The sequence below is a fragment of the Sander lucioperca genome, chromosome 8, assembly GCF_008315115.2.
Source record: "Sander lucioperca isolate FBNREF2018 chromosome 8, SLUC_FBN_1.2, whole genome shotgun sequence".
Taxonomy (NCBI): domain Eukaryota; kingdom Metazoa; phylum Chordata; class Actinopteri; order Perciformes; family Percidae; genus Sander; species Sander lucioperca.
Genome location: NC_050180.1, coordinates 22,209,426 through 22,233,671, shown reverse-complemented (window position 1 = coordinate 22,233,671; position 24,246 = coordinate 22,209,426). Strand labels below are relative to the sequence as shown.

The following is a 24,246-nucleotide window of genomic DNA, read 5'->3' as shown; positions in this document are numbered from 1 at the left end:
ACACAAACATTTTGAAATAAAAGCGAAAATGCTTACTTCCTCCATAAGCTCCCTAACTTTGGTGCAACAGCGTGCTGCGTCTGATGTCATTGTTATTGTTCTTTTGCGCATGTGGGTCAGTTCGAAACCGCAAACAGTTCACACTGGAACCTGATATAGGCCACATTTTAAAAGGTAATGTGAACAGTCAAACAAAAAATCAGATCGGAGCAAAAAATCCGAATTAAGCATTAAGACTTGGGGTGTGAACGTAGCCTAAGTGTAATCAGCAAAGAAAACCTTTATCAAACCCTGGTGATAAATTTTAATTTCATAAAGAAATTACTTTTGCCAAAAATAATGACTTGAGATTTATAGTTTCATGAATAAACATTACGATATGACTATTCACATAAGGACAGCCATAGGCCTTTTACAGACATTTTGATGTGTCAGTACAAAAAACATGTAGATGATAAAATGATGGCTGAATTCCATTTAGCTGCTTCAGTTTCAGGGTCCTGGTCCAGAGCCATCGTTGTTGGTATTAGCGACTATAATCAACATTTTTATATTAACAACAATTAACATAACTGCTTGTATGTGAAAAGGGTCGCTCATAGTGACGAACCCACAGAGAATTATCCTTGACTCTGCAGGTCCCCTCAGTTAGCTGGTGAACAAAGTGAAGCATTTAGCAGCTAAAGAGAGTTGGTGTAGACAAAAACTGGTTGTGTGAATAGGCAAATGTTTGCTAACAAGCTACACCTTCTTTTTGCTGCTCCAAAGTTGCCAAAAATGTTTTCTTACTGCTGGTTTAATGATTAGGCTACCAGGACGCCTCATATTACAAACATTTATAGTTGCATAATACATAGTGGTTGGTGTACTTTTTAACATAAAATAATAAAGCAACTTATTTTTTTGGGTCATCACTGATTGGCTGAGTGACATAAGAGCATTTGTTTGATGTTTATATTTTTTCCTTTATTTATTTATATCTGCAGCCGACTGACTTGCCATCCTGATTGAGTTTACATTTGTAGGTTCTTCCCACCCCTCACTGGAATTTTCCTTTGTATAGGCCACTGACAAAAGCTCAGGTGATTTCCGCATGAGTGACTTTGGGAGGAGGGTGGTCAAAGTTCCAAGGTCCAAAGTCAACAAACAGCCACAGTCTTAAGATGAAGGACCCTATCAGCACCTGCTCTGTGAGTATTTCTTTGACAAGTCCAGTTCAGTGTACTTCCGAAATACACTGGAGTAAAAAATAAGATTTTAATGTGCATTTTATTCACATCTGACTTTGTATCGGTTTGAACTCAGGTGATTCAGGCTGTTATTGCTTCATGACAAACATCTCATGGAGCCTTATTCTCTGCCTTTCAGTATAACCAACTCTATCAAAATGTGAAACAATTTTCAAAAACTGGAGAGTACTTCTGCAAAGAACTTATGGCAGTTTTTCAGCAAAGGTATGTTCAGTTCAGTTCAGTTAGCCTTCCGACTAACTTTTAATGACGACAGAGTTACTGTTTGACTCAGTTATTGTCTCTTACTGCAATCTTTTCCTGTTTTAGGGCTGAGCTGGAACTAACTTATTCCAAAGGACTACAAAAACTTGCTGGCAAACTCATCAGGGCCTCAAAGGGAATGTCAAACAAGTAAGAGACACAGTTCAGAATTTCATTGGCTCTGTCTTTTTGTGTTTAACATGACCTTTTCCTGCCAAGTGCTGTACAGTAATAATGACATCATGGGAAATAGTATGAGCCTAGCAAGTTAGATGTGATCAAAACACAGGCAGGTGTCAGGCAAATGAGGCCACAGCTCTAACCTTTTCACGCGTGCTCCACACTCAGTTCCACCTACAGTGCCTGGTGTCATGTGTCAGATGAGATGTACTCGAGAGCAGATGCCCACAGGTAGTTTTTAACCAAAGTTCACTTTATAACTGTGTGTGTCCACACAATTTGGAGTTAAATAAGGTGTGTTGTTCTCATTTCAGATCATTAGGAAATGCATTTCAGCAAGAAGCAATTCTGGAAATACGACAAGTTTTAGATGAGCACAATAAGAGGAAGAGGCCTGTATGGAATTGATTCTTTATCTTTGTATCAGTATATCTGTCTGTTCAAGCTTCCGTTCATTATGCGTCTCTGACCTGTTCTGTGCTTTAATAGCTTGACTGTGCCATCGAAAGAACTGGAAAACTTGTTACTGCTAATTGGAGTGAGCAACTCAAGGTAAAGAAAGAAAATGTTTTAAATATAGCAGAGATATGAATCAGCTATGGAAGACTCTCAGTATGTATAGATACCTGCATAATGAATTCCTGAGTTGATGTAAGCTTTAATAGTGCATTATGATATGTTAGAACAGTTACCAGCCATTGAAAGTAGGATTACAATACTTTACAAATTCAAGGATTATAATAGTTTATGATCAGCCACACAAACCATCGCATGCTAGGTTATAAAGTCTTGAAACATCCTGGTACTGTTGGTAGTGAAAATATTATGACCAACCATAACCACACTCTTTGCTGACCTTACAGAACAGCACCATAATGTTCATAAGACTTTACAACCTGGCATGCAAAATTGATCATGAGTGACTGTAATGTTTGAATTAATTAAACGAGTGGCTGTTGCTATGAAACACAATATATCATATGGTGTATAGCAACCTTTACACCGTAGTATGAATGTGTTGTAATGCAGTAACTGTTAAATATGAGCGATTTGTAGAACACTTTACTGTTCTTTTTTCAAAACAACATATACTTTTGTCTTCCTTTGAATTTACATGAAGTATCTTAAATATGCAATAAATTAATTAATGGAATTAAGACTTTAATGTGATGTAGAAACGTCAAAAAATAGATATTCTTCATATAAATGATTCAGCAGGCAGTTGTATTTATGTAGCCAGCTCAAATTAAAATTAAAATCTGGCAGTTTAAAGTTGCTTTAAAGAGATTCCCCCTCATTAACCTGCACATGCTAAATGTAATCCTATTCAGAGTTTAACTATTTGCTTTTGTCATATCAGTGATATGTTAATGTGGATTCTTGTGTGTCCTCACCTAAAACAGATAAAGAAGAAATTGCATGGACTAACAAGAGAGCATGAGGCTTTGTTCAACTTTGTTGAAAACAACAGACAGATTTGCACAGAAAAAGAAAAACAAAAGGTTCAGTATATGACTACCAAACCAGTGTTTCATACATTTTCATCATCTGGGGGTGAATCCTTGCTGGTAAAGATGCCAACAAGTTTGCTAAAATATTTTTGTTCTTGACTACAGATGCTGAACAGGCTGACAAAGTCAGCAGGGATGCAGGCACGGGTGGATGAGGAGTACTTTAATGTCAACATGGAGGGTCATCAGATGAGACTCAAGTGGGAAAATACACTGAAAAACTGCTTCCAGGTGTGGAAAAATACTCTCCTGCTTCACATACTGTAGGTATTTTGCTGTTCTCCTTATCCAGAGTGGCTTTTTTTGTGAGTGAACAGGTAGGTTCAGTGCCTTGTTCAAGGACACCTCATGTATGATAAGAGTTAAACCAGTGAGCTTTTTGTTGCAGAACATGCTCTATAAGCACTAGATCAGTCTATCACCCAAGTACACTATTTGGAGCAGCACATTACCACAGTCCACCCAGTGTATTCTGCAACTTATTTCATGCGTTTTTTTCTCACACATTTTATCAGCGTGCAGCAAAGAATGGTAGCTTTTGGTTACTGTACAATCTTTTCCATCACAATGAACTTGTTTTTCTCAGTGCTTTTGTTCAAATTGTATCTGTAGGTAAGACAGCAATCATCCAACAGGAGGTGATATGTGATATGCTGCACAGAGTAAATGAGAAGGACTCTGGACAAGGACTGAATGTGATTTACACAATGCATCACAGTGCTACTTTCTGCTTTTTCAGATCATACAGGAGCTGGAGAAACAGCGAATTGAAGTTCTGTGCAACATTTTGAGTAGATACAACCTTCACATGTCCAGCTTTGGGCAGACACTCAAACATGTAAGACACCATGACATCCATCCTGCTCATAAGTATGCACTTAAATCATTTTATGGATGTTATAACTTATACCTGCCACTTCCAGGGCCAAAGGCAGATAGAACAGACAGTCCAAAGGGTGGACATGGATAAAGACATACAAACCCTGGTGGAGGAAAACAGCATCACAGCTGAAGATCACAAAGCAGAGTTTTTGATGGCTGATTATTTTGTAAGTCTGCAATTTCTTTCTCTGAGAGAGCTTGTGTGCAGGCCACAGATGCAGTGACTCACCCATTCAAAGACAGCCAGTTATCTCTGCATGGGGTCTTCTAATGCAAGCCGCAGAAATAAAGGTGTATTTATCATTTTGTGACAGAGCCTGGCACATGAAGGCTGCACTCTGGTCTCCCTTGAAAATATGATAGTCATCCCAATGGCATTTATCTGATTTAATAAAAGGTTAAATACTGCTATATGAATGTGCAAAGTGCAGTGTGTTAGTGGCAATAGCATGTTCGTAAAATGTGCAGGAAATACAGCACAAAAGACCTTGCAGCCTTGGCACATATTGCATCAATGGTAGATTGTAACCAAGACTATCCTAGTTACTGATGTGTGGTCTGTGTTCTGGATGTATCAGGAGGAGGACAGAACATCACTGATGGCCAAAGACCGGAGAAATGAGGCCATCAAACTCAAACTCCAGCGTCTGGAGGACAGTATTACAAAAACAAAGAAAAACCGTGAAGGCAAGTTCTGCACAAAAGTGCATAATGCACTAAAATTACACAATATAACAATAGACAAAACATGTCTTTCAGTAAAACTCAGTGATTCATAATCGACAGTACCATGCTAGGTCATTCATTTTGTTTCTAAGTCACCTTCGACATTCTCGTTGCAGGAATTGAAAAACTAATGAGAACATATTCTGAAAATCCATCTTTTTCAAACCAAAAGAATCTTGAGGAAACTGAACAGCAGATTGATGAGGTAAATATTGTGTGTAGAGTGGATGGATAGTGGTGTTTACAGATGCATATTTACCTTAAATTGATCATAAATTAGATTTGATGATGTGTTTACTAATGCCATCTTGTTACATGCAGAGTTCTCTCAAACTGGATCTCCTTGAGGCCACTCGCTACAAACTCTCTTTATCACTGTCTGAAATAGAGGGGAAAACCAAGTCCTTTCACCGATTCAGTGACAGCATTGTGAAATGGAAAGATAAGGTAAGATAAGGTAACATGCATCATCTTCAGGACATAAGGTATGTTCTGTGGTAGTCTCGCTTTGACAGACCTTCCTCCAAAGCGCGCCGAAGGAGGGTCTGGCTACTCCACATAGCATTCAGGGATGGGAGGAAAACGTGCTCTGGTTTAATGGCATTTCTTTAAACTAATCAGCATCATCATGGGGGTTGCTAAACTCCGCACAAAATAGTCGTGCGAGAGAAAACTCAGATTGGACAGATAGTCTAGCTAGCTGTCTCAATTTACCCTGCAGAGATCTGAGGAGCAGTCAGCAATAGTCCTCATAAATCCACCAAATTTAAAATTCCAACACAAAGAAAGCGGAAGGAAACGGAAAATACATGCGTCCGGCGGAATTTTCTGCAGCATCAGAGCAATCCTGGGTGGTATTTCAGGTAGGAGGTTTAACAAACTCTGAGTCTAATCCTGATGTCTGAGTTGATTTACCCTGAGATGGGAAACTCTGAGTTTTCGGTTTCAGAACAGCTGATATGAGTTGGTTCAATCAACTCAGAGTATGTTCACCACCACAATAAAAAGGCAGCATGAATGGAGCCATGATACTACGATTCACCATGGCAACAACCACAACAAACGGGTCGGCGGAAATATTCATGCCCTCTTAATACATCCATGATTCATGCGCACATACAGCGAGTTAAAAAAAAAACGGCGGCTGCTGCAAGAGAGAGAATTTACGTGGGAGAAAATTGCTGCTAGAGTAAATGCGTATATTCCAATATAGTGTATATCATATTTAATCATAAGTATAGCCTAATATTATTGGTGAAATGGTATTGAACCTATAATCTATTTCATTTCTGCGGACGAAAAAGTACTACGCATACTAATCCCATTCTGAGGCTGCAACACCATCATTAATAGCAAAATTCATAATCTTTTATTTCAAAGGGTTTACATCATTCATTGGCAATCCTGTGGAACTCCTTTTAAAAACGTTTAAAACACGTTTCAGAGTGAGTCACACTCTTCTGACGGCCCTTTGCTACAGTGGCTTTACTAAAATGCTCCGCATCACCAATGTTGTAAAGACAAATTCCGTTTGCAAAAAAACGTAATGTGACACAAAGAATCTGCTGGGATGTAAGAGCATAGATAGGTGACGTTAGTGATATGAGAACGGATAAGGTTATGTAGTCTAGGCTACATAACTGATAGAAAAAGAAAAGAAGAAAAACGATACCGCTCAAATAGGAAGTTATCTAAAAATTAAAATGTCGGGGTTTCAATATCATCTCCCGACATATACACATTGCGAAGTAAAACAGAAGTAAAACAGCTTCTTCATCAACGGGATCGTCGACAAAAGGAAATGCCATGTTTTGAGAAATAAAACGTTTTTATAGTCTGCCTAACATGGTTAATAAACCAACATCATTTTTTTTTTAAATTCATGCCGATAACAAACTGCACTAAAATGCGCCTGGTACAGACTGAATGAATGAATGAGGAAATGAAAGAGCGCTGTGTCAGATGGAGACTAAGAGATGCTCCCGACCAGGTTAGGTTCACAGACTCAGTTACCATAGTAACTGACTCTGAGGTTAAGTTACCTCTTTCTGAAACAGAAAACCCAAAGTTTCCCTCATCTCAGGGTTAACAAACTCAGTTTTCACTAAACCTGCTTTCTGAAATACCACCCTGGAAGTGGAACGCAAAGAATATAGACTAGTTCTGTGATAGTGGTAGCCTATTGGCTAAAGGAGTTTTTAATTGTAATGCCACTTGTTTTAATTTAAAGTTGTATCTCTGTAAAGCATTAAACATCAACACCTGTCATGTTTCAGATGGGTTTTTAATCATTGAATCATCATCAGTCATCAAATAATATTAATTACACAACATATATTGTTTATTGGATATTGTTTTCATGTTTTTATGCAAGACATTTTAATCCTAGGATTGTCAATGTTAAGGCTTGGTCAAGTTTGCATTCCAACAACCACTTAAGAGTGGCAGAAGTTGGATGTTGTATACAGTATTAGTCTGTATATAGTACAGTACAGTATAAGGCAGGTCAATTTTATTTTTATGGCCCAAAAGCACAAATGTCAAAGAGCGTTACAATCTATATGCAGAAGTACTTCTGGTTAGGAATTATGGTTATAGGATATTATGTAACACAAACTACTTTCCTTTCTGAGGACTGTGAGCACAGCGTTGTTCAACTGACTCGCCCAGTCAAACTCAGGAGGACCCCATTCAGATCCCGACAATCACTGAGAGCTTCCATCATTTACAAAGGACCTGCTCAGTTTGTGACACAGCAGTCTGTGGAGACTTTACCAAGGGCCACTGACCAAGTCACTTCCACAGCTGCAACACATGCAACTGCAGCTGCAGAGTGTGGCAGCACCCTTAATGGAGCTCTGCCTCACTCTGATGATGACAAAGGACAAGGTAATCTGTTTCCAGCACAACACAAAGATTTATTTCTTTTCAGCACATTTGGAATTGCATCATGGAATTAAAATATCAACATTGAACAGGTCAAATAACACAGGAGATGTGCAGTATAGGAAAATGTAAGGTCCTGTACAATTTCACACCTCAACAGGATGATGAATTGACTTTGAAAGAAGGTAAGTGGCTACTTAAGTGCAGAACATCTAAAACACTAGAGGTTTATAACTATTCTTATAAAATGACTGAATTTTTGTTTCACAGGAGATCTTCTAGACATTTATGGAAAGGAAGAGAATGGTTGGTGGATTGGCAAACTTGACGGGAAAACCGGCCATTTTCCATCAACCTATGTTGAGGAGCTGCCTGTGTTAAGCAGCGTCAAATCATCCGATGCCTGACTGACTTGACTCATCAGCAACAAAAATAACAAAACTCACCCTGAATCAAAGAGATTCACGTCTGCAGTGGCAAAAGTTAAAAAGGCAACATCTGAAAGCCTTATTCCAAATAAAACTATAAAAATTACAAATTCTGTTTGTACTACTGACCGATGATATTCATTGCTTTAAAATTGTTAAAAGACAAAAGCATTTGGTTTAATAATTATAATGTTTCTCTGCTAAGTCAGGATCTATAAGTTTTGTCACTGCTCTCCCTGATGTTTTTATGCTGCAGGGATTCATACGGTATGTGAATTTTTATACCTAAGTGTATATTTATTCGTTATGTTTTTCATTATTTATCACACCTTATACAGATGAACTCAACTATAGTTAGTGGTTTAAAAAATATGTTTTTGAATAGATTGACATGAATAAGTAAAAGTGGAGCACAGGAAAATAAGACAATATACACTTTTCCCCACCCACTTTAAACTAAGTAATGACATGAGAAAATAAAAGAAAACAGTTTTCCTCATCTGTGACTGATCAATTACTTTATTCATCTTTACTTCTAAAGAGCATCTACGGTAAACTGGTGAATTTTTCAGGATTTAGAACACCTGTTCTCTCTATGCCAAACTTCTTTGAAACAATGTCAATTACGCAATTTCCACTAAATTGTCAAACCACTATGCTCAATAATGAGACGATTTGTTCAAACAAATACCAGTGATTATGTAGTGAGAAGTCCAGATTTTTTTTAAATAGCTTTTTACTTATTGCCCACAGAAATGTATAATAAATCCATATTAGTCTTGACAAGGCAGTTGATGTTTTGTTTACAGACCTCTATTGTAGATACAGACTGAAAGCTGTGCTCCTTACATTAGTCCACATTGCAGCAAGACGTTCTGCATTGTATTTTATCCTCCCATCCTTTCAATCTTAGCAGCGTGCCAGAGAGATAAACTCCTTCCTGACGTTTGCCAGGAATGCTGGTAAGTTATTGGTCTCCTGAAGCCGGCTTTCCAGGACTGACAAACACTTGAGCACGGGGTCACTCGACACAACTGTAGGAATTGAAGACTTGTTTATAGAAGCCATTTACAATGGTTGTTGCAGGATAAGACTGGTGATGTTTCATATTTTATTATTGTCAATAAATCCCATGAAAACACCAAAACCAGCAGCATTAGTCTATCTCTCGATATCTTTTGACTTCCCTACTATATATCTGTGGCACTCCTATGACCAGTACTTCCTGTTGAAAACATAAATGTTTAAAACAGCTGGGCAATGTAGTTTTAGGCAGATGTTATTCAAACAGTAGTAAATACTGCATTTGTTAAGGACTATTTTCAGTGGTAGATTAATACATGTTTGGTGCTCTAGTTTGTATATACAGCAGCAGGGCAGTGTGAATAGGATTGACTCAAAATAAACTATAGTAGTCGTGTCCATGGAAATGAAGCAACACGTTAGCTAGTGCAACACATTGCATAGTGGCACATTTATACTTTTTTTTTTTAAATAGTTATTGGTCAACAATGGAGCTCTATGGAACAGAGGAATATGCTATAAGGCTTTGGCTACACAGCCAATACCAATCAGTTCATTGTTGGTTTTGGTTTTCCTTTGGCATATTGCAACAATATAAAAATACTGAATATTGTCAGCATTATCTTTTCATTGAACTGCACAAAATAATGCCATTACAGTATAGTTTTCTAATATACAGTACAGGTATGTAACTTACTCTGGTATGATCCGTCTTCTTTAATCCCAATTGTGACAACGTAGGCGCTGTCCTGATCTGAAGGGCTGATATTCCGGAAAACAAACTGCAGCTTTTCACCTTTACAAAGACAACAAACACATTCTAAAATTCTGAATTATGTCATAGTTACTTCAATGGAAGAGAAAGTAAGGGCATTACCTGAGACAAGCTACAATTATTGATTTGATTATTATAATATATATATATATATATATATATATATATATATATAATTATGCGTATTAATTGCTATTAACGTTTAAAAACAATGATGGATAACAGAAACAGGACTCAAGAAAGATACTTAATACGAAATACGGTTTGTGTTTGACATACCTTTAACCAATTGTGTTTTGCCAAAGATTGTTCGCATCTCCATGTCCAAATGATCCTGAAAGACTACTCTGGCTTTCTGGAGATTCCTCAGTCTGTTTTTGTTAGTTTTATTTTGAGACTCGATTACTGAAAAGAAAGGGGTCAGTTACTAAAACAGCCTCATGCTACAGTCACATATTAAGTTATGTGATCTACACCACTCATTAAATGTTCAAATATAAACTTACACTCTTTTCTCTTGGCTTGCTCTTGTTTAAGTTTATCTAGCTTCTGGATGATGTCATCTTTCTGCATCTCCTTCTGCTGAATCTCAGATATCATTTCAGAAATGGCAAGCTGTTTCCTTTTCAATGATGCATTTTTTTGTACCAAGTCTGGGGGACAAACATTGAATCAGTCCAAGTACGCTTTCACATAAACAATGAAGCCTCTGAAGCAACATAACAACATTTTGTCCCAAACAAGTATGGGCCCATAGTGTGCATCATAAAATGAGGAATTATTCAGCAGATAAAAACAGTTTTCATCAATCTTGTTCTCACGACTGAGTGTATAGCACACATTTAAGGCACAGATGTAATGCTTTGTGGCTTAATGCATAAACTCACCTCTTTCGAATGTCCGTATTGTCTCAAACAGCATTTCATCGTCCTTACATTTCTTTAAACATGAATCTACGCAAAAGGAAAAAAACTTCTTAAAGACAGCCTGATGTAATTTTTTATATATATATTTATTTATTTTTTTTAAATATAGCCCCAGAGGAACATTAGTTATTGGCAAGACAACAACTAAAGGGGATCCAAAACTAAATTATATCTCAGACATACCATGTGCAGACTTCACCACCTGTCTGTGGGACTGGCACAACTCTGTAGTCACGTCAATTATCTCCCCAAATGTTTTAAGCTGTTTGTTGTGAATCTCCTCCATTGCACTGGCGAACACGTCACTCACGTTTGGATCAGTAATGGATGTCATGATGTTCACAGTCTGCAATAAAAAACAATAGACCGCACAATGCTCATCATGTGCATGTAAAAGAGCATTGTTCTCACCTTGGACAGCACTATTTAAAAATATATTTTATATTGCATGTTTTTTTTACTATAGATTTCCACTGTTAATATCATCAGTGCATTCTTCTGCTTTGTGTGTATAATGTCTGGCTGCAAACAAAATTTCCTTTGGGATAATAATAATAAAGTTGAGGTTGTTGATGCTGAGAAACAAATAGAAAGGGACCAGTGTTTCAGCCAAAGTGCAATGCAGCCTACTTACTGTAAATACTAGTATTAGAAGAAGAAGACACTTTATTAATCCCAGAGAGGCTCACTTATTATACAGCTTACACACACACTGGCCCAAAATACACACACATGCAAACATGACCTATACATTACACATGCATTAAACAGCAACAGATCTATCTCCTGACTGACAACAGAGCAAACTCCATCCGCTGATGGCCCATGTCGACAGCTCAGAAGTGATCTAGAAATGAACCTTGGGATTGTTTTGTCAAACTTTAATAAAACATTAGCTAGCAGCCTCAACTTCCACGACAAGCTGGTTGAATTCCTTTCTACCAGTGTAGTTGGTCCCACAAAATAACAGTATGACGATGACTGAGGAAGGTTTGTGTTATTTATCGTTAGTTAAAAAGTAATAATAAAACAGTACGAACAATTAACGTTAACGTTAACATACGGTACAAAGTACCGAGCTCACAAACGGGGCTACCTTGTCCCAGTAGAATATTCCTGAGTAACCGGTAATACATAAACAATTTGAGTGATTAGCTAGCTAACATCAGCCCTGGCAACATTAGCTAGCAGGTTAACGTTAGCTAGGAAACGTGAGCGGTTAGTTTACGTTAGCCATAGCTTGCCCAGAACTCGCGTTAGCTAAGCGTAACGTTAGGCAGGGAATTAAACCAACGGATTTACAATTTGATTAGCTAACTAGCTAGTTAATCTAAATTTGTATGCAATAACGTTACTCACGTGTTTTAATGTGCGGCCGTTGATCTTTTTGGATGTAACGTTACGTCTTGCTACTGAACCAGTCGTTATTTATTTTTAAAATCCGCGGTCTGCATACAGGAGGCGGGGACTGAACACAGGAAATAACGTTGACTTTATTTTTCTTCCGCTTACAAACATAGACTGTATATTAATAATAATATACAGTCTATGCTTACAAATCAGTTACGTTAAATAACACGTTTTACAATTTAGTGTTTTCTATTCCGTAACTTGAACAGAAACGTAGCTATTATTAGCTATTATATTATGATATTTCCTGCTAAACATAAATACAGGAAATGGCGCCTTGAAGTTCCCACAATGCAACTTGTATGTCTTTATTGTGCTTGTGAATTTTTACCACCTCGTGGTGAAACTGAGTAAGTTCAAGTGGGCCCAAACTACCCAACATCAAGTTCAAAATATTGTGTATTATATATATATATATATATATATATATATATATATATATATATATATATATATATATATATATATATCAACATCATCAACTTTTTATTCCAGACTCAAGGTCCATTCAAAAGACACAGACATGACATACAACATACCTTAAAAAGAAATAGAAACATATACAAAGAAATAAAAATAGAATAAACAACAATACTACATTTCCCTAAAAGACACTTATACCAGTGTTTCCATAGTGATGATTGGTATCTTATGGCACTAAACCTAGGATTTACTAATAGCATAACAATGCTATTTTGGGAACGTTCAGGCGACAAATGAATTTGTAGATGAGACTCCTCAATAATGCCTGAAAGGTGCTGACCCCTGCATTACAGAACAGGTAACTTGCACTAGAGCACCTGGGTTTGTTGAGCAGTATCCTCATACAGTCATTATAAGCAACCTTAAGCTTCTGCATGCTTGCCTTTTTGAACTAAGTCCATTAGGGAGCAGTATACAAAGGAGTGCAATAAGCTTTAAACAGACTCATTTTGACGTCATCCGTGCACATGTGGAATTTTCTTACCAACATGTTAGCTTGGGCATATAATATGCGACGCTGCCTGAGTATATCCTCATCATCAGATAACTGATCTGTGATGTAGTGGCCCAGATATTTAATTTTATTACAGACACTCATCACTTGTCCTGATAGATAAAAGTCTGGAAAACAAATGTCTTTGTCCACTTTTGTCCTACATATCAAGACAGCACTCTTTTTACCATTATACACACATCATATTTTACCCCATATTCAGAGCAGATATTCAGTAGCAGCTGAAAACCAGCACTGCTGGGAGAGAATATATATATATATATATATATATATATATATATATATATATATATATATATATATATATATATTTGTGGTCAGTTACAAGAAGTGGTGTGCTAACCCAGATTGGATCCATCTTGACACCACACCCTTTGCTGGTCTGGTGAGAAACCTGGGAGCCCTGTTTGGTCTCGGCCTGGCAGTGAACTCTCAGATGTTCATACACAGTTGTAAGGGGGAGAACAGCTACAAAACCAGATTCAAACTCATGTATGTGACAGCATCTCTCACATTCCTGCAACTGTATGACTTTATCAAAATGTTCTCTCACACTGAGGTTTTACATTTTATCATTTTGTAAGAGCGCTTCAGTTCCTTTTGGTGTGGTTGCTGTTGTTCCTTACTGTGTTCATTTGTTAATCGGATATGAGAACATGAAGTTAGCTGAGATTATGGAGGGAACTGTGAAGTTTTGTAACATTGTTCTCATCACTATAATTAGCATTAAAGGATTTTTTTTAGGTGAATACACATACCACCTGTCAGACTGTTATTCACAGTTATTGTCACAAAAGTACTGAAACTGCAATATATGTTGGGTTAGAATAGTAAATAGGTTTTTATGTGGTATAACTTCATGTGATGAACATAAAACTATAACATCTGTAGCCTATATCTGATTTTTTGTTTTTTGTTTATTTTTTTTTATATGTACACAATCTACTGTATGAGTGTACGTGTTAAGCATTAATAACATGACATGAAAGATTGTTGTTAATAAAACTGTTAGGATTTTTATCAATTTGGAATTCATAGTTTTCTTATTAAATAGTTTTTTAAAGAGTTATATTGCATCACTTTTATTTGGGAGATGCTTTCTACCAAAGTGACTTACTTTTTCCTACGACACACACCGGGTGCATAGAGTTTAGTGTCTCGCTCAAGAGCATTTTAGATTTAAATAAATAAATACGTTTAAATTAATTATTTTACTCTTGGCCTGAAACAAAGTCATACCTCACCTTTAGCATAGCTTTCCAAGACACAGTTGTTTTCTTCTATGTCAGGCTGCATTAACAATCAATGCTTAATTTCCCCATCAGTCCAGTATATCAGTGAAAAAATACTAAATCAAGATATGTTATATGTATAATTCTATCAGACATATGCATTGTGGCTCAGTTGAAAAAATAAGTGATTATATTATGTCATAGATAAGTGAGGGTTTCTCAACATTTAGGTTTTGCTGCAATATGAAAACAAGAACCTAAAAATGAATGTAGGCTACATATTGATTAAACAGGGCTCGCTTAGTTTTTTTCAGGCAACTTCAGAGATTGATCAGCCAAAATGTAATGAGGTAGAACAGAGTCTCTGATGTAATTAGATTAGGCAGATTAGTTCAACTTCTCCCACCGCCTGTGGTTGCTTAGCATCCTGTGGCACCTGAGGCCTGGTAAATGATGTAATTGTCCTAAGTGCGTGGGCTACTTGCTTAGCCGAGCTTGAAGAAACATCTTCGAGAAAAAAAACTTTCAGGATTGTATTAGTTGCCACTGCTAAAAGAACATTACAATTTCCCAAGACAAATGCAAGGATGACATTAGACCTAAAGCATTCCTTTGCAAGTGACACAGTATAGTTTGATATTTTTTTAAATGATCATGAATCACATGAAGAATAATTCAAAATATTAATTACAGTCCAACGATACAAACATTGCCAGATGCATGTAAAAACCTTTACTCCTTCATTTATAAAAGGAACTTCTCATAAACAAATAAATATAAAACCAGACATATACAACCAAACAAACCACATGATTACTACAAACGGATTTTTCAAACCAAAAGCTGAGAAACATGTATATTCTATGGCAAATGGAAAACATATTCCCATGGTTTATGTACAATATCTGAGGACATTGAATGATAAGAATAGACTTATAAATGATGTTCATCGTATGCTCATTTTAAGTGTCTGCAGGCGTCTAACTGATAGGAGCGCCTGTTGTGACCAGTTTATAATAGGCACCCCTCTTGGCCATGAGTTTATCATGTGTGTCTTGCTCTATGACCGCTCCATTAGACATCACTGCTATGATGTCAGCAGTCTGGATAGTAGACAGCCGGTGAGCGATGACGATGCAGGTTCGTCCTTTTCTTGCCTCATCTAGAGCAGACTGTACACTCTGCAGGGAAACAGAACTTTGTCAGGAACCCTCATGTAAGTATGTAGATAGATAGATAGATAGATAGATAGATAGATAGATAGATAGATAGATAGATAGATAGATACTTTATTCATCCGTGGAAATTTATATCATACAATATACTTATACAAATATGTATATGCTGTTTGATGGTGAGAATTTTTTTACCTGTTCACTCTCTGTGTCCAGGGCAGAGGTAGCTTCATCTAGTAGCAGGACCTTGGGGTTTCTGACGATGGCCCGGGCAATGGCGATGCGTTGTTTTTGTCCTCTTGACAGCTGGGAGCCCTGGGCACCAACCTGAGTCTCATATTTCTTAAAATGTGTAAATGTTTTGAGAGAAGTTGAGAAAGCAAAAGTTCACATGGTCAACAATGCTGTAAACCTGTACCACCGCAACAAAATGCTTTCTATTATATTAACTTCTTAACATCTGATATACATTTGCATATGTATACACACACACACACACACACACACACACACACACACATATATATATATATATATATATATATACACTGTACGTATGTTTAACTGGTTGAAAACCAGCTAATTTATATTCATACTTGTCAAGATATACAGAAAGGCATGCACTTAATATAGATACACAAATAACAACAATATCACATATAAAATGAATTGAAATGATTAATATCACAGTCAAATTAGCTTCCAACAAAGCTACAATACTTAAATTGTGTTTTGTTAACAGTAAAAGAGTGGCTTACAGTACCAGACTAATAACCAGGATTTGCAATGGCAATGTGTGCAAAGTTGTATCTTGGGTGTTTATACTCACATCTGGTAGCGTCATCACAAAGTCATGTAGGTAGGCTTTCTTTGCGGCCTCAAAAATCTCTTCCATGCTGACACTACATGTGTTATTTCCGTACTGAATATTCTCCGCTATGCTGCAGTCAAACAAAACCGGCTCCTGGGACACTATGCCAATCTGAGATCTTAAGAATGGCACATTGACTGTACAAGATGGGCGGCCATCAATCAACTGAAAATAAATGATAGCAAAATCAAGACGTTAGAATAGATTACATTTATTTTGTGATTAGTAAAATGAATGTCTGAAACAGTGTACATACCACTTTCCCTTCATCAGGATCATAGAACCTTTCCAACAGTTGAACACTGGTGCTTTTCCCACAACCGCTGCTCCCAACAAACGCTAAAGTCTGACCAGGCTTCACAGACACAACCAGACCGTTCAACACTTGGACATCTGGCCGGGTTGGATAGGTGAAGTTGCAATTGAGGAACTCTATTTCACCTCTGAAGTTATCCTTAAAATGAATAACTAGGTTTAATCATATGAAAATAACATCATGACAAAATTACATCCCATTATGTATGATTCAGTTTTATTTACTGAATTCACCAACCCATTTCTCTCCATCTGCATGGCTTATGCTGATTTTAGGAATTCGGTCCAATAGTTTGAAAAGCCGAGCAGCAGCAGTTTTGGCTTTGGCATAATCTGGAGTGAAGGAGGACGCTTTGCCCAGTGCTGTACCACTGATTACTACAGCTGTAATCACTCTGGAGAAACACCATAAGAGCATTTGATGTTAATGTTTGGTAATCACATCACAAAACACAAAATAGATATAGGATCTGAAAAAGACAGAAATAATTTTACCAACCTGAAAACAAACATGTACTGTAACCCCTCAGAGCTAACCAGATAGCCTCCATATCTAAACGAAGCAGCATACGCCATGAAGATGACACACTGGGAAAACCCGAAACAAAGCCCATAGATGATGGCTTTCTTCTTGGCAGATTTATATGGAAGCTCAAGTTTCTGCTCATATGATTCAACAAATGAGCTCTCTTTGGCCAAGCCAGCAATCGTCCTGATGTTGGCAAGAGCCTCACTGGAAACCTGCAGGAGAAAGTTAAAATCTTACACTATAGCCTTTGGTTTCTCAGAGAAATGTATAGATATCAATGCACCTTAATGGCAAATGTTCTTTGGAGCTTACCCAACCTGCTGCTTCCATGGCTTTTTTATCTTGATTTGCAAAACCTGTCAGCATTTTGGCTTGGAACACCCCAGACAGCCCGATGAGTGGCAGGAAGCACATTATTACTAAAGTTAACTTCCAACTGAAGTAGAAAGCAATTATAAAAGAAGCTCCAATGCTGGTCAACGAGTTCACAATCATGCCGATCTGACATCCTGTTGCCTGCAGAAGCCATAACAGCCACATATGAAACAATGTTGTCATTACTATGCTTGTTTGTGTTATAAATAATGTGAAATATGGATACAGGCCTGTAAATCTGTAACGTACCCCCTGAACCATGGATGCATCAGTGGCCAGTCTGGTGGTCAGAGCTCCAGGACTGTTTCTGGGGTCATCAAACCAGCCAATCTCCTGCCTCAACATGGCCTGGAAGCCCACTTTCCTTAGACGGCGGGTCAGCAGCTCTCCAGACTTGGCAAAAGCATATCCCTAAAACATTAAATCAGAGTTAGTCTACACGTAAATCCTAGATTACTCAGTTCTGCTAATTTTCTATATCAAATTGACAATGCGATGTGTACTATACTGTATATTCAAATGCAGACCTGTAAAAAGTGGGAGAAGAAACTAGTCACAGCCACAATGCAAAACAGAATACATATCCCGTTGATCTGTTTCCTCTGGTCGTTCAAGTCACCAATGGCAAACGTCTGCAAATACAAAGATCATGTAAGTCGTTTACACTTCAGCAAACTACTTCAGCTTGTAAAACAGAACAAAAGCAATTAGAGTATATGAAAAACACAATCCTCACCCCAAGAATTTGGCTGAACAGGACAGCATAGATGGGGTTGACAGAGCCATTGACAGCAGCTCCCAGTGAGCCAATCAGCATGTAGGGCCATTCTGGTTGGTTGTACTTGAGGATACGTGCTACTGGGGCAGGCTCTACATGTTTGTCTGCATCATCCTCACATTTCTGTTAAAGAATACATATTGGATCTCTTCATTTCCACACAACATTGATAAAGCAAATGTATACCACAGCATAAAAGAGAACCTCAGTACATTTGTGACCTCCTTGTCCGAAAGGGTCTTGAGGACGTCTGATAATGTGTCATTTGACAATTTACTCTGAGATCGCAGTCGAACAGAGTCCCTATAGGAATAATGTTGAGAACAAAAAATCTGAATATTTAATTTAATTTTAATTATTTTATAGTTTTTTTATCTGATATGATCTTTCTGAATTTTTACTTTACCTTTTACTGGATGTGCGGCTCCTCACTTTTAGATTAAAGTCTTCTTCGAGAGCTTCGCTGATCACATCTGGCAGGAAAAAACCCCAAATCAAAACAGCGTTTATCCAAGTAAGCTTCCGTTGCTCTTTAGCAAACACAGGAAAGACCTTCAAACACTAGGATTGCCCGCTGACTCCTGCTGAGTGCTTTGAAATGTGCTGTTTCAATCAATCAGGTTGGACCCACCAACTGCTTGTGATACTGGGAGGAATTTGTGGGGACAGGGTGACAAGGTGTTAAAGGGCCATGCCTGTGTACACACAACATGGATTATAATACCAGTTTTGTTTTATACATATTTTCCCTTCTTCTCATCATCCTTCCAAAATAGGTCTGACAGAGAAAGGCCATGCTTACAAGCCTGTACAGCATCACAAGCGCACCACACAACAACCGACATCACCTCTGACTGTGTCTGACAAGATGGTAGCTTACTGGCCATCCTTATTGGCTAAACCAGTACTGTACTCTCCACAGGCAAGCGAATGTGGTCTATTAGAGGGGAAAATGTGTGCAATGGAACTTTAATGTTAAACATTTTTAAGGATATGAAATGCACTCTACATTGGAGCTGAAACAATTAACTGATTTATTGATTAGTTGCTTAACAGAAACTTTATTGGCAACAATGTTGATAATCAACTAATACTATAAGTCATTATACTAGCAAAAATAACTAAAATAATATTAAATATTGTACAAAATTTGTGAGGATTTGCTGCTTTTCTCTGTTGTAAACTGAGTATTTTTTAGTTTTGGACTGTTGGTTGAACAAAACAAACCATTTGAAGAAGTCACCATGGATTCTGAGAAACTGTGATGGACATTTTTTATTTTTTCTGGCATTTTATACTACAAAAAAGAATAATCGGCAGATCAATCTATAATGACTATTAACTGCAGCCCTAGTTTAATGATTCGAGCCCTAAATAAATCTTACCTTTAGTTGTGTTGGATTTGCCTTGGTTCTGCAGGGTGACCAGGGTGAAGTAGACACCTTGCCTTTCTATGAGCTCACTGTGTGTTCCCTTCTCCACAGCCTGTCCATGCTCAAAACCAACGATGGCATCTGCATTTCTAATTGTGGAAAGACGGTGGGCTATAGAAATTGTTGTCCGGCCCAAGCGCATCTGCACACAGTTATTAGGGTCATTCCACAAAGCATGATGTGTGGCTGAAGTTAATGGTCAAAGTGCACTCAATTATATAGTCTATGGGCAGAGAGTGGCTCACCTTATCCAGTGCCTCCTGGACAACAGCCTCACTCTCATTGTCTAAGGCAGATGTGGCCATATCCAGCAGCAGGATCCTGGGGTTTCGGATCAGAGCTCGAGCAATAGCAATCCTTTGCTTCTGTCCTCCGCTCATCTGTCCTCCACCTTCTCCCACCAGAGTATCAAATTTCTAGTGGAAAAGTAGTAAACATGTTAATTTTAGGCTGCACAAATTTACATTTTTGACTATGAAACTGTATGCACTGTAATTTTTCTGTATTTATCTTGTAATGTACCTGTGGCAGATTTATGATAAAATTATAGGCATTGGCCTCTTTTGTCGCTTGGATGATGTCTTCCATGGTTACTCCAGGTCGACCAAATCGGATGTTTTCTGCAATGGTTGTGGAAAACAGCACTGGTTCCTGCTCTACAATACCAATGAGAGATCTGAGCCACTGGATGTTTAAGGTACGAATGTCATGGCCATCCAAAGTCACCTGAGAACGAGAATTATACATGTGACATTACACTGAAGCCTCCAAACTCTCCACTGATGTCCGGTGTGTCTGTGCAGGTGCTTGCTGATTGTTACCATTCCTTCCTTTGGGTCATAAAACCTTTGGAAGAGCTGGATTGTGGTGCTCTTTCCAGATCCGCTCGGTCCCACAAAAGCAGTGGTTTCTCCTGCCTTGATCCGCATGCTCAGATCATCTAAAATCTGAAAACATAATTGGCTCTTTATGAGTTCATTTTTGAGAAGTGAGAAATGGACACAAAGAAATGCTTGTTGACGAAATGTACCTTAACTTCAGGCCGGGACGGGTAGAAGAAAGTGACATTATGGAACTCAATGTCACCTTTTACTTTGTCTAATTTGTGACCTTTTTCTGAGAAACAATCAATTTCTGGTTCCTGTAAATTTAAGAACACAGAACTTGAAGATTCTTCCTCTTTAAATGTACTGTTTCAAATCTGTATTGTATCTGCAATAAAGACTTAAGTAGCATCCTGATTTTACCCGGTCAATTGTGTCAAAGATGATTTTTGCTGCAGCACGACCAGAAGCGAAGGCCTCTAAGCATGGGGAGGCCTGGCCCAGGTGCATAGCTGCCATGAGTACTCCAAAGAATACCTTAAAAACAAAACACAGCCGCCACATGGTGAAACAAACGCCACTGTCTTTCAAATACTTATGTTATATAGAGTATCAGCATCAGTTTAATGCCTTTATCTTTCCATACCTGAATAAGAGTACCAGGAGACAGCTCCTTGGTATCGATGACCAATTTAGATCCATACCAAAAGGCCAAAGCGAAACAAAAGAAAATGATGCACCACAGGTATCCTTGAAAAAGGCCTACAATCGTGCCCTTTTTCACACCCCAGTTCTGAGCTTCTGCGAGGTTTCTGTCATATCTGTACAAATTTCAGTTTCATTTTAAATCATGGAGTAGTGGCTTAACATCATCAATTGCGATACAGAACAACTTCTTGTGATCTGACAAAATGACAAAATACCTTTCCGCTTCTTTTTCCTCCCCACCAAATGCTGCTACTGTCCTGATGGATGACAGAACCTCGTCAGCCACTGCCCCTGCCTTTGCGTAGGACTTAAGCTCGCGTCCTGTCAGCCTGGCCACAGCCTTCAGCAACAGTAAAGAAAATCACGCAAAAACATTAGAAAACACTTTGTGACATATGATACCACATACAGTAGCAATGTACTCCCATCCAGCAGTAAGAAATCCTTCTACTAACTTTACCATGGCCATAAGTCCAGCAGCTATGCCAATCAGCGGGCTCACTGCTATGACCACCAAAGTCAGCTTCCATCCGCCAATGAATCCAACCATGAAGCCAAACACAAACGTAGAGATCCTCTCAATGAAGATAGACACCTGGTCAGCGATGGCATTGTTGATCTTGTTGATGTCACTGTCAAGGAACAGATATTATATTATTATATATATATATGATGATATTATATATAACACTATTCTGTGTAAAACATTATCCCAGCTATGCACTGATAACAGCCTGACCTGCAGATTAAGAGGTCCAACTCACTCTGTCATCCTTGTGTTCAGTTCACCAACAGAGTTGCAGTCAAACCATCCGATCTCCATTTGCATTACTTTTCTGAAATAAGTCTTTCTCATTCTATCAATTTGTCTTGCGGCCGCTGACACCCAGAAGGCAATCTACAGCAATCAGAATTGCACAAAAGTATTTCTTTCAGTACATATGACGTGCTAAAACTTCATAACAAACCATAATTACTCAAGAGTGTTTTAAATTAAAGCTGAATATGGCAAGCAGAAATACTTACCTGAAAATAACTAACAAACAGAACTCCTATTCCAATTCCAACATAGTAATATGCAAACATGGTCATCTGTGCTTCAATGTCCACCCTGCAGAGATAATTAAATGAGTAGCAGCAGCTCTTAACTGTAACAGTAATCACATAAGCCGTTAACTATAGACTTACCCACAGTACACAGTACTGTTTTCAGCTGTTTCATATATGGAGCCATTTTTCCAGTAGATGGTGTTGTTGTTGCATTCCTTGTTTGTGTCTTTCAGTTCTTGGACCTCAAGCTCATACGCCACAAACGTGTTTGTCATCTGGCCGTACACCAGAAGCATGAGAGGTGAAGCTGCACCATGTATGAGGGCACACAAACCCCCCACTACCATCATCACGGTGTCTTTGCAAGTGGCAAATCGAAACTGAAAAAAGGAATTTGTGGATTTTTAAAAAATTCTTTTAACAGTGTAGTTAAAGAGAGAGTTATAATTTGCTCCCCATTTTTATTTGTATGTTTTAATGATCAAATCAAAGATAGTAAAAGTACAGTGGTGTGGAGAATCGTACAATCAAAATTCTACTTAGGTAAAAGTACATGATATTATAATATTTTATACGTTTTTAACATGTTTTTATGTAAAATCTTAATCTAAAAAATAACTTGTAACTAAGGCTATCAAATACATGGAGTGGATTAAAAAGTACAAAGTAAAGTGAAATGAAAATACTCAAAACTGAACTTAAATACAGTACTTGAGTAAATATATCTTCATCTTAAGCAACACCTTTTCAGATTACATCTCAACTCTTTATTTTTATTTTTTTATGAATAAACTTAAATTTAAAACTTAAAACTTAAAAAAAGCAAATCTCTAAGCACTTTTACTGTAGCAGTGAACAAGCTTTTAGTTACTCTCCCCATTTTGGATGAAACCTAGCTCTTGCTCCAACATGGTTTGAATGCACTTATTGTAAGTCACTTTGGACAAAAGCGTATGAATGTGAACTAATGAAGTACTTTCCACCACTGTTAATGAACAATGTGAGCAAAGACAGAGTATTTACCAGCTGAAAGTATCCAACACTGGGCATCTTATCTTTTTTCTTCTCGTCTCTGTAACACATGAACATTAACATTAACATTAACAACAATTGAAGTAAGTCCCAGGAATATTTTGCAAACATATTGTGGTCTGAAACATACAGTAGTATATTGTGGGAGATACATAATTACAAACTTACCCATTCTCAATATCTGCGAAAAAAAGAAAAAAAAAAAGAAAGAAGGAGAAATGAAATGTAGGTACCCCGTAATTACTTGGCTTTTTATACAAAACTCCACTATTATTGTGTTCGTTTTTGTTTTTGCAATAAAAGTGGATCACGCACCTCTTTTATCGACACCTGGTGCTGTAAATGTGATCGATTTCTTCATGTCTGCTGCCCTGACTCAGGCAGGTGTGTCCTCACTAGGTAATAGTAATAAGAAAATACAATCTTTACTGTCTATAATAGAAAAGCACTATTTGTATGCATAACTGTCGTTTTATGAACTGATTATTTGTGTGTTACTGTTAACCTAAGTGACCTGCTGTCCCAGTATGTTGCTGTGTGCTTAGCAGAAAGCATATCTGAGGACGGAGCTTGATGTACCCAATGTATTAAATGTATCAGCACAGCTGAAGAAATGATAAGTTACAGTCACCCAACAGGTTGGCCAACAGGGCCACCACAGTAACTGTGGATAAAAAAAATCTAAAT

General features: G+C 37.7%; 3 protein-coding genes across 5 annotated transcripts; 1 reads left to right on the top strand and 2 right to left on the bottom strand.

The window, feature by feature from the left end:
• The first annotated feature begins 922 nt into the window (after positions 1-922).
• On the top strand, positions 923-8,096 carry nostrin (nitric oxide synthase trafficking). 2 transcript variants are annotated; one of them, XM_031298101.2, is made up of 16 exons: positions 1,141-1,190; positions 1,369-1,454; positions 1,560-1,643; positions 1,842-1,904; positions 1,988-2,069; positions 2,163-2,225; positions 3,077-3,175; positions 3,290-3,415; positions 3,924-4,022; positions 4,108-4,233; positions 4,645-4,753; positions 4,909-4,997; positions 5,114-5,239; positions 7,426-7,681; positions 7,771-7,863; positions 7,949-8,096. In XM_031298101.2, the coding sequence occupies exons 1-16, from the start codon at positions 1,164-1,166 to the stop codon at positions 8,083-8,085; spliced, it is 1,665 nt and encodes a 554-aa protein (XP_031153961.1). In that variant the 5' UTR covers positions 1,141-1,163; the 3' UTR covers positions 8,086-8,096. The 2 variants fall into 2 exon arrangements, with proteins under 2 accessions (XP_035860249.1, XP_031153961.1); XM_036004356.1 differs by having other exon boundaries at positions 923-1,190; positions 7,771-8,096.
• spc25 (SPC25 component of NDC80 kinetochore complex) lies at positions 7,688-12,364 on the bottom strand. Of its 2 annotated transcripts, XR_004898082.1 has the most exons (8): positions 12,190-12,364; positions 11,014-11,176; positions 10,792-10,857; positions 10,411-10,557; positions 10,184-10,309; positions 9,827-9,925; positions 8,664-9,140; positions 7,688-8,601 (listed from the first exon to the last, which is right to left on the bottom strand). XR_004898082.1 is itself a non-coding variant. In XM_031298198.2 (7 exons), exons 2-7 carry the CDS (start codon positions 11,162-11,164, stop codon positions 9,016-9,018), a joined length of 714 nt encoding a protein of 237 aa, XP_031154058.1. In that variant the 5' UTR covers positions 11,165-11,176; positions 12,190-12,364; the 3' UTR covers positions 7,688-9,015. The 2 variants fall into 2 exon arrangements, 1 of the variants encoding a protein (XP_031154058.1); XM_031298198.2 differs by having other exon boundaries at positions 7,688-9,140.
• A 2,753-nt stretch (positions 12,365-15,117) lies between these two features.
• abcb11a (ATP-binding cassette, sub-family B (MDR/TAP), member 11a) lies at positions 15,118-23,952 on the bottom strand. Its single transcript, XM_031298222.2, has 27 exons — positions 23,875-23,952; positions 23,728-23,740; positions 23,551-23,599; positions 22,666-22,907; positions 22,504-22,588; positions 22,242-22,375; positions 21,938-22,109; positions 21,693-21,817; positions 21,416-21,590; positions 21,193-21,306; positions 20,976-21,086; positions 20,767-20,892; positions 20,468-20,671; positions 20,191-20,361; positions 19,898-20,087; positions 18,919-18,985; positions 18,725-18,815; positions 18,471-18,635; positions 18,262-18,366; positions 17,984-18,145; positions 17,672-17,875; positions 17,330-17,571; positions 17,069-17,225; positions 16,772-16,969; positions 16,474-16,680; positions 15,840-15,986; positions 15,118-15,650 (listed from the first exon to the last, which is right to left on the bottom strand). Exons 1-27 carry the CDS (start codon positions 23,918-23,920, stop codon positions 15,450-15,452), a joined length of 3,903 nt encoding a protein of 1,300 aa, XP_031154082.1. The 5' UTR covers positions 23,921-23,952; the 3' UTR covers positions 15,118-15,449.
• Between the last annotated feature and the right edge of the window lie 294 nt (positions 23,953-24,246).